An 11,250-nucleotide genomic window follows, 5' to 3' on the forward strand; every position below is an offset into this window, starting at 1 on the left:
CTTAGAAGTTTAGAAGCAAATCTTGACATTTTTCAGAAATTTTCAAAAACCCAATTTTTAGGGACCAGTTCACATCCATTGTGCATGTACAGCAGATGTCGGGAAGGGGTTAATAAGATTTACATATTACAATCAGTCTGTTAGACCATGTCTATGGCAAACCTGAGTGCCTTTGTTAGTGACATGGTAGCTACTTGCGATCCAGAGTTAACTGTTGAGGCAATGGGCGGTTAGAGGAAGCTCCTTGAGCACAACCCCTTTCAGCCAGGTTTTCATTTTTATAGTTTATGATTTCCAACACTACTTTGAATTTAAAAGTGTATACAATTTTGCTAGATACAGACAAGTGTTCTTTCTTCCTTTGGCTTATCACCATTTCATTGCTTCCTTCTCTTTTCTTTTGCAGGCATCATTGGCTGCCCGTATTCCTAAGGATGCTGGATTTGAGGCTGTTCTAGAGCAAATTTATAGAGTTATTTCCTTGTTGGGGTGACTGCAGAAGATCCCAGGTGTGGCTTCTAGGGTTATTATTGGGGAATAAATAAAGGCCTCAGTTAGTGTCCCAGCATGCTGATCCTCCTGAAAAGTATAGTTAGCGCCCAGATGGGCTGGTGTTTTCTTTGATGTTTTATGTTATTATTTATGTGCTGTGGCTTCACCCCAAGTGACGTTAACTTGGACGCCCTGTATTTTGCTGGATGCCTTTCGTGTTTGAGGAAAAATAAACATTGTTTGGATCTTCAAGCCCTGACATCTGAGAGTCTTTCATTGAGAACCCCATCTCAAGTACATGAACCTGTGACACTTGGTGGAGGATGCAATGGGCAATGGTTGCTAGGAACAACAGCATGACGAAATTGCTGCTGTAAAGTCCTGGGTGAAAGGTGTGTCCATTGATTAAAATGTAGGAAGTGATTGAGCAGCTGTAACAGACCAATTTCTTGTTAAAGGAGCAGATAACGGTGTTAAAAGAAACTGTTATGACTCAACCACAAAGAAAGGGCTCCAGAGACTTTTAATGTGACGAGGGCTGTGCAGCGGGCCTTGCAAAAGATGATGCCTCACTTTGTTTGAGAGAGTGGTGGAGTGAGAGAGACTCCCAGTTGTGGAATGGGCAGAAGTGATTGTGCCCTTTCTGACAGCTGAACCCCAAAAAGCCTACTATGAGCAGGATGTCTAGGACTATGCCAAATTAAAGATAGCGAGCCTTGCTCACCTAGGGATTACACTGGCCTTTCATGTCCTGAGTTTCCACAATTGGAGTTATGACATTGACAAGCCTACTAGGTCCCAGATGTATGACCTAATCCACCTTGTGAGAAAATTGCTTGAACTTGACACTGGTCCAGATCGTGGTGGACCATTACTTCAGGGCCTCTCCTGTGGATTTGCAACATTGGGTGATGGAGACCTTGAGTCTGCTGACCAGCTTGTTAACCTGGTGGAACATTTCCTAATGACCGAGGACTAGCTCAGTGATGTCTCTAGAGCACCAGCTCCTCCCAGGCGCACCAGACCCATGACTTCAGTTGGTAAGAAAGTTCCGGCTGTCAAGGGAGTATGGAAAAGTGTGAGAGAGAGCAAGGCTCTGGAGGGTGTGGGGAAAAAACTCATGGTAGTTCCCAATGGCAATCCAGCCCCAGAAAGGACTCCCTGCCAAGGAGACCAGGGCTACTCCATTGCCCTCTTATCTCAGAGTCCATGGCATGTGACGCTCGCTGGTAACAGTCGCTGTTTGCATATAAGTGGCTTCACCAGGACTAGATACTGAGCTGAAAATGTGCCAAATGGTGGTGAATAACTGTTCTGTCAAATACTTGTTGGACTTGGGTAGCTTGGTATCCCTGGTACATGCCAGCTTCCTAACTGCAAACTATGTTTCAGACAAAAGTATCAGTGTTCTTTGCATCCATGGGAATACCAAGGTGTACCCTGTGGCACGCACTAAGGTTTGAGACTTTAACCACTACAGGACCGCCGTACACAGGATTGCGTCTTTGCGGCGGCCCTGTTATTCAGAGTGGACGCGCCGGGGCGTCATCTCACGAGACGCGAGATTTCCTGTGAACGCGCGCACAGAGGCGCATGTTGACAGGAACGGAAGGTAAACTAGCTGATCTACAGCCTGCCAACGGCGATCGTTCGCTGGCAGACTGTAGATTCGATTTTTTTAACCCCTAAAAGGTATATTAGATGCTGTTTTGATAACAGCGTCTAATATACCTGCTACCTGGTCCTCTGGTGGTCCCTTTTGCTTGGATCGACCACCAGAGGACACAGGCAGCTCTGTAATAAGTAGTACCAAACACCACTACACTACACCCCCCCCCTGTCACTTATTAACCCCTGATCACCCCATATAGACTCCCTGATCACCCCCCTGTAAGGCTGGCTCCATTCAGAGGTCCGTATGTGTTTTGCGGATCCACGGATCAGATCCGCAAAACACATACGGACGTCTGAATGGAGCCTTACAGGGGGGTGGTCATGGAGTCTATATGGGGTCTGTATGTGTTTTGCAGATCGGATCCATGGATCCGCAAAACACATACGGACCTCTGAATGGAGCCTTACAGGGGGGTGATCAATGACAGGGTGGTGATCACCCCATATAGACTCCCTGATCACCCCCCTGTGATTGATCAGCCCCCTGTAAGGCTCCATTCAGACATTTTTTTGGCACAAGTTAGCAGAAATTGATTTTTTTTTTTTTTTTTTTTCTTACAAATTCTCATATTCCACTAACTTGTGACAAAAAAATAAAATCTCACATGAACTCACCCTACCCCTCACGGAATCCAAATGCGTAAAATTTTTTTGACATTTATATTCCAGACTTTGTCTCACGCTTTAGGGCCCCTAAAATGCCAGGGCAGTATAAATACCCCACATGTGACCCCATTTTGGAAAGAAGACACCCCAAGGTATTTTGTGAGGGGCATGGCGAGTTCATGTAAAATTTTATTTTTTGTCACAAGTTAGCGGAAAGGGAGACTTTGTGAGAAAAAAAAAAAAAATCAATTTCCGCTTTTTTTATATCAAAGACATGTAGAACAATACATTTCGAGAAAAAATTATATAGAAATGTAGTTTTTTTTTAAAAAGTGAAAAATTTCATTTTTTTGCTAAAAATTTTGGTAAATTTCAATTAATAGCAAAAAAAGTAAAAATGTCAGCAGCAATGAAATACCACCAAATGAAAGCTCTATTAGTGAGAAGAAAAGGAGGTAAAATTCATTTGGGTGGTAAGTTGTATGACCGAGCAATAAACGGTGAAATAGTGTAGTGGAGAATTGTAAAAAGTGGTCTGGTCATTAAGGGTGTTTAAGCTAGGGGAGCCGAGGTGGTTAAAAGGGACAGTCACATATGAAGTAGGGATGGTGAAAAACCTAATGCATGATGTGAGCTTGGGCCATGATTTCCTGTTGTTCAGGGAGTTATGGCAAAGGGAAACTCTCTGCAGCGAGTGAAGAAACTCATGCGAATCCATAATCGCCCCGTTAAATGATGAAAATGTGGAGTCAAGTGAAGTGCACGTTGATGATGACACTTTTCCTTTGCAGGTCTTAGCTGGAGAAGTAGTAACTCCTCCTGCTGGCCAAAATGTGCCTGATTTAGAAGTGTCTAAGGATAATTTTGGTACTGCACAATTGGGAGACACCCCGCTCTAGTAAATGCTTGGAAAAGTGTTACTGTAATAAATGGTAGACAAACAAAGAAATCACTGCAGCTCTTAGCTCTCACCTCTCACCTCCTGGTGGGGCACAGATAATCAGACCTGGACTCAGTCTGGAGCAAAATGTGAAAATAACACGGATTCCAGCTCTTCACAATAAAAGGATCTATTATTCGACTTCCTTAAAATCAGACATCAAAAGTAGGACAGAATGCTGTGACGCGTTTCGGGCTGTTACATCTTAGCCCTTCATCAAGACAAACAAACAAACTAAAAGTCTCCATTTTATACACAGTCAGGATAAACCTCTCCCACTTGATTGGATGACTTCCATCCCCTGGAGCTAATACCAGGTGCCCATCAGAATGCTGGTCATGAGGGAAATAATTCCAATCAGGTGGGATGGAATCCTTAAACCGAGAAAACCACATCATTTGTATTGTAAGGTTAAATCATGTTTCCTATTCAATCCCTTAAGTATACATGTTCCAAGATTGAACATCCAATATGCTTCTCGACTATATAATTTTTGTCTACGATCTCCCCCTTTGACTGAGGGGGAGATCTGAATGGTGAATCTTTCCAAACCTTGTACATGAAACGCAGAAGTATCGCCCTTGTGAACTATCGCAAAGTGTGATGTGGCTGCTGAAACATTGCGCGATGAAATATGCGGGATGACGCTCTGATAATTTCGAATTCTCACTTTGAGCTGATTAATTGTACATCCAACATATTGCAATGCGCAGGCTTGACATGTGATGACATAAACTACATATTCCGTGTTGCAATTAATATATTGTTGCAATTTATGTATGCTACCATTGGACGTGGATATATCTTTGCTAACTGACATATGCATGCAACATATACATTTTTTACTTCCACATTTAAAGTTTCCCTTGGTAGTTAGCCACACTGGTTCACACTGCATTTTCCACAAATATGCTAGGGCTCACTTTTTGTCCAATGGTTGGTGCTTTTTTCGCAATGCACCTAATACCTGCCTCTGCAATATCCCCACAACCTTCATCAAAGCCTATCACTGGAAAATGTCTGCGTAAAATGTTGCAGACAAGGGGATATTCAACACTGTAATTTGTAACAAAAGTTACAGGTTCGCTCGAATTTTGGGTGCGAGCTCGAACATTTTTTTTTCTTTTTGTTCGCATTTTTTATTCAAGCGAATATAAGTGAGTATCTACCGATAGTGTATGTTCCATCGCCTTACGAATATTCTCTCTCGAATATCCCCTGGTCTGCAACCTTGCAGAGATGTCAGATGCTTCCTTCGCAAAAAGATTCAAGGATGAGCAGTTACGCCGTGCCCTTAACATCTCCCCTTTGGGGATGTTCTTGGCTACATGGGGGGCATGGCACAATGATGCGTGAAGTAGAGTATTTCACGCAGTATTCTTACGGTGTGTACATGTACAGATTTTCTGGTTCTTTCGATCGCCCCATAATAAAAGGTCCAGAAAAACAATCAAAACAAAATCGCTGACCATAGTGAGTTTGATCGAGGGAACACAGCTATTCAAATACTCCACAAATGGCATCAAATCTTTTACATTACCCTGCCAGACCCATAACATCGTCAATGAAGCGCCCATACCATTTCATGGACATTAAGTACAGGTTATTATCTGAAAACAAGAAGCTGTTCTCCCACCATGCCATAAACACATTCGCCACTGAAGGCGAGAATTTGGCACCCATTGAAACTCCGGATATCTGTAAATAATATGAACCATTAAACATAAAAAAAATTATGTTTAAGCAAAAAAATCGGTACAAACACATATAATCTCGAAGTTCCAAGGTGTAATTGCTGAATCCATGTAAAAACCATTTCAAGGCAGCAATCGCCAAATGGTGAGGGATTCCTATGTCGACCATTATATCTGATATGGTCCTTGAGGGAACAAAGATATTTCTCTACTAGTTCTTAGAATCTATTGAGAGCCAGGGATCTCGATTGGATGAGATAAAAATCCCTATTTGAGGTTTTAAAACCAATGGATGAATTTTGTAGAGGTACATCAACTGGCTCTCGATACATTCCCTGCAACGAGGAGATTTGGACAAGCTCAGAGAAATCAAAAACATTCTGATTAGAAAACATATCAGTGTCCACCATACTTTCCCCTGGTGAATCATTACCAGAGACCAACAGTTGTTTCATATTTTGATCACTGTCCATGTGGGCGAAATGTTTTCTTAAGGTCAGATTTCTTGCTAGACGATTCACATCTATAATGGTGTGATAAAAGGTCAAAATGGCAGGACGGGGAAAAAGAAAGACCTTTGCATAACACTTTTTTCTGCAGAGATGAAATAATTTTCGATGAGAGGTTAATTACCTGTATATCATCCGTCTCTACTTTCGACGGGCAGGATATCGTCGATCTTTTATGATGCTTTCTCCCCGCCCTGCGTTTTTTGCCTGCATCTTATGCCCAATATTATCTTTCTCTTTAGTTGCTGAAACTTGGCTCTTCGAATTTTCACCCCCATGGGGTCCAGAGGCTCCTGAATTCTCCATAAAATCAGAAATTGCATTGTGTGGATCCACTTCTGTTGAGCTGAAAGACACTCTCGAATATCGTCTATTCCTTGATCGTTTTTAAAATAGATCGAGGAGTGCCCGATTTATCATTGACGACATGTTATGGGTCTGGCAGGGTGATGTAAAAGATTTGATGCCATTTGTGGAGTATTTAAATAGCTGTTATCCCGCGATCAAACTCACTATGGTCAGTGATTTTGTTTCGATTTTTCTGGACCTTTTATTATGGGGCGATCGAGAGAACCAGAAAGTCTGTACATGTACACACCATAAGAATACTGCGGGAAATACTCTACTCCACGCATCATCGTGCCATCCCCCCATGTAGCCAAGAACATCCCCAAAGGGGAGATGTTAAGGGCACGGCGTAACTGCTCATCCTTGAATCTTTTTGCGAAGGAAGCATCTGACATCTCTGCAGGGTTGCAGACCAGGGGATATTTTAGAGAATATTCGTAAGGCTATGGAACATGCACTATCGGTAGATAGAGACTCGCTTATATTCGCTCAAATAAAGAATGCGAACAAAAAGAAATATAAAAGTTCGAGCTCGCACCCAAAATTCGAGCGAACCTGTAACTTTTGTTACAAATTACAGTGTCGAATATCCCCTTGTCTGCAATATTTTACACAGACATTTTCCAGTGATAGGCTTTGATGAAGGTTGGGGGGAAATAGCAGAGGCAGGTATTAGGTGCATTGCGGAAAAAAGCACCAATTATTGGGCAAAAAGTGAGCCCTAGCCTATTTGTAGAAAACTAGTGTGGCTAACTACCAAGGGAAACTTTAAATGTAGAAGTAAAAAATGTACAGTATATGTTGCATGCATATGTCAGTTAGCAAAGATATCATATCCACGTCCAATGGTAGCATACATAAATTGCAACAATATATTAATTGCAACACGGAATATGTAGTTTATGTCATCACATGTCAAGCCTGCGTGTTGCAATATGTTGGATGTACGATTAATCAGCTCAAAGTGAGAATTGGAAAACATCTGAGCGACATCCCGCATATTTCATTGTGCAATGTTTCAGCAGCCACATCACACTTTGTGATAGTTCACAAGGGCAATACTTCTGCGTTTCATGTGCAAGGTGTGGAAAGAGTCACTATTCCGGTCAGAGGGGGAGATCGTAGACACAAATTATATAGTCGAGAAACATATTGGATGTTCAATCTTGGAACATGTATACCTAAGGGATTGAATAGGAAACATGATTTAACCTTACAATACAAATGATGTGGTTTTCTCGGTTTAAGGATTCCATCCCACCTGATTGGAATTATTTCCATCATGACCAGCATTCAAATGGGGACCTGGTATTAGCTCCAGGGGATGGAAGTCATCCAATCAAGTGGGAGAGGTTTATCCTGACTATGTATAAAATGGAGACTTTTAGTTTGTTTGTTTGTCTTGATGAAGAGCTAAGATGTAACAGCCTGAAACGCGTCACAGCATACTGTCCTACTTTTGATGTCTAATTTTAAGGAAGTCGAATAATAGAGCCTTTTATTGTGAAGAGCTGGAATCAGTGTTATTTTTTTAGGCTGACAAACAATTTCCATATTTTGCTATGAATTTTTTGTACAGGGTTACTAAAGTTAAAGAGGTTTTCCAAACTATTTTCTTAGTTCTTTGTAACTAAACAAATGTAAGGGATTTTCTCACTTACATCAGCTACAGTAGCCTCCATCTCCTAGTTAGCTGAGTGTCACATGACCAGTGTTCCCTCTAAGCCTTGGCCGCTGCTGAGCGCGGTCGACTTAGAGATGGGCAATGCTTAGTCAAAGGTGGGCGATAGGACAGGCAAACAAGAAGGGGCAGTATTATAGTAGTTATATTACTGCACATAGGAGCAGTATTATAGTAGTTATATCCTTGTACATAGGAGCAGTATTATAGTAGTTATATTCTTGTACATAGGAGGCAGTATTATACGTAGTAGTTATATTCTTGTACATAGATGCAGTATTATAGTAGTTATATTCTTGTACATAGGAGGCGGTATTATAGTAGGTATATTCTTGTACATAGGAGGCAGTATTATAGTAGGTATATTCTTGTACATAGGAGGCAGTAGTATAGTAGTTATATTCTTCTACATAGGAGACAGTATTATAGTAGTTATATTCTTGTACATAGGAGGCGGTATTATAATAGTTATATACTTGTACAAGGATGTAGTATTATAGTAGGTATATTCTAGTACATAGGAGGAAGTAGTATAGTAGTTATATTCTTGTACAATGGAGCAGTATTATAGTAGTTATATTCTTGTACATAGGAGGCGGTATTATATTAGTTATATACTTGTACATAGATGCAGTATTATAGTAGTTATATTCTTGTACATAGGAGGCGGTATTATAGTAGTTATATTCTTGTACATAGGAGGCGGTATTATAGTAGTTATATTCTTGTACATAGGAGGCAGTATTATAGTAGTTATATTCTTGTACATAGAGGCAGTATTATATAAGTAACAATTATTATTTTGCACTTGGTTATATGATGGTGAACATAAAATATGCCTTTGTCCTTCATTGAGTGAATAGTTTCTTTAACACTATAAAGACAACATTGTGGTCTCATTTGAACTTTTACTTTTCTTTGCTGCAACTTCTTCTGTATTGCAGAAGAAGAAGGTGCTGCACAGCCAGGCTGCAACCGATGTGGTATGTGCTGTGGAGATTGCCTACTGTACCCTACATAGTGGTAAGGTCGTGCTTTCTCCCTCCAGCTACATACCATGCTGAGAGCAGAGTGAGGCACTGGGATATGAAGGGAATGGTAATGTTGTGTGGGAGACATGCAGTGAAAGCCTGAAGCCCTCCTCACTTTGCAAACATAAAATGATACATTTCTCATTCAAAGGGCTGTGCAGTGTCCTGTTCAACTAAATGTAACATGAAGCTCTGCAATTACCCTGCACTCTGCTCCCGCCTGATCTATGGGAACACTCAGGGAGATTTTAATGTCTTCACTTTGCAGGCGGCGTCTTACCCTGTCCCTGACACAGCAGGGTAAAACCACTTTAGCCTCCCTCAGGTTAAAAGACAGCTCCACCTCCACATTACCTTGCCCTGCTACTTCGTGCTGCTCAGTCCTCCTCTCCTCTTCCGGTCAGAAAAAGGAGGAGCTGCAGCAGTAGCGCAGAAATATGTGGAGGCGGCGCCGCACACTGAACGTATTGCTGAAGAAGTCATCATCATGATGACTGCAGGTGGCGCTGAGCGGACATTATAAAGTGGTGAGCAGGGGCACAATAATTGATGCGCGGCCGCGCACCTTAGAGGGAACACTGCACATGACCTATGACGTTGGCTTCTTTACCTGCTCTGATGACGTTCTGTGCACAAGCCTGGGCTAAAGGAGAGAGCAGGTCTGCCAATCAACAGCTTAGGGACTATTAATATCACTTTTTGAACCTTTTCCTCACCTCTGATTTAAGGCACAGTCTCTCTCTCTACAGCAACACATACATAGGCAAGTCCTGTCACATGACCAGCTTGTTCAGTCCCAGGTCTCTTTATATTCCCTCCCACTGGATTTGTTTGTAAAGTTTAACCATAAGCAGCACAGCCTCAGGGTTGCAGGATCTGCCTCAGATACTGAGCAGCTGCAGGGTTTCCTCTTCTCCCAACAAGTGACAGAAGATTTGACCAGGCACTGAAGACACAAATGCTGTATACAGGATCTTCCCTACCTCCTCACCCTGAAAAGACAGAACAGACTGGAGGAGTTTTCTCCTCTGTACTCTTATGCTGGCTGTGATTAAGTATCTGCAGAGCATTATACAAGAACATTTTTTATCAGCAATGCCACCATTATACTGTACAGCTGTGACTTTTAGACTCACACATACAACATGCTGATGAGTATCCCAGCAGTCAGACTGCAATTTTATTCACTCACTTTGTAGAGCAGGGGGAGTGGAAGGCAGTCTTTGTTGACACACACAAATATTCATGGGAGAACCTCAGAGATTGTTGTTACATGCCCCCACAGCTCTGGGACTGCATGTAAACAAAGGGGCCAAGACATAACTAGGTAAAAGAGTAAATATATACTTTTTTTTTACCTAAATGTGCTTACCTTATGTATATATTGCTGATCATCAGGTTTACAGTGCTTTATTATTATTATTTTCTAAATAACCCAGATAACCCCTTTAATAGTGAAATTGTGGAGCAGTGTTTGTTACCAAAGCAATACCAATGTATGGTATTTGATATAATCCTGTACTTGGGGACTGGTAAAACACAAGAGATGGCCCATTAAAGGTTTTACTGGCCTGGGATATATTAAGATGTGAAAATGTATTGTGAGTCATGCCCCACATTCCAGATAATTTCCCTGACATCACACTTCCATAGACTTTTGGTTTCACATCCCATAATTGAAGTGCCATTCGAGAGGATTGCCATGGATTAAGCGGGTTTCATAGTCAAGTCAGCCAAAGGACAGCAGTACATACTGGTTGTTTTGGATTATGCCACCTGGTACCCTAAAGCTGTGCCTTTGAGAAACATGACTTCCAAAAATATTGCACAAGTTATTTTATATGTTCTCCTGCACAGGGATCCCTAAAAATATAAGACCTATGGTACATTTATGTCAAAGGTTATGAAAGAATTGTGCAAGCTGTTTAAAATTTACACACATACATATCTCTGTTTATCACACCAAAACAGTTGGGTTACTCATCAAACAACTTGGGTGAACGTCACCCAAGGGGTCTGTTCAAAGAGATGTGGGAGGCAGAGTCTACTCTATATAAAAGTGTTCTTGAGCATGTGGCACAGATGCAAGATCAAATAGCTACAGTCATGCCTATTGTCAAAGAGGATCTGCAAAGAGCACAAGAGGCCCAGAGCAGAATTTATAACTGATCACCCAAAGTGCGGAATTTTAAACTAGGGGACAGAAGCCAGACCTAAATACCTTTGAGAATCTGTGGCAAGACTTGAAAGTTGCTGTTTACAGACGCTCTCCATC

General features: G+C 41.6%; 1 protein-coding gene across 1 annotated transcript in view; it reads left to right on the forward strand.

Moving 5' to 3' along the window:
* MPND (MPN domain containing) overlaps nt 1-744 on the forward strand; it is a 282,277-nt gene extending 281,533 nt beyond the window's left edge. Inside the window, exon 13 of the mRNA XM_044306702.1 lies at nt 407-744. Within this exon, the coding sequence (XP_044162637.1) occupies nt 407-493 (87 nt within the window). The 3' untranslated portion in view covers nt 494-744. The remainder of the gene's footprint in view (nt 1-406) is intronic.
* Nucleotides 745-11,250: the final 10,506 nt, after the last annotated feature.

This window comes from Bufo gargarizans, chromosome 1 (assembly GCF_014858855.1).
Source record: "Bufo gargarizans isolate SCDJY-AF-19 chromosome 1, ASM1485885v1, whole genome shotgun sequence".
Taxonomy (NCBI): Eukaryota; Metazoa; Chordata; class Amphibia; order Anura; family Bufonidae; genus Bufo; species Bufo gargarizans.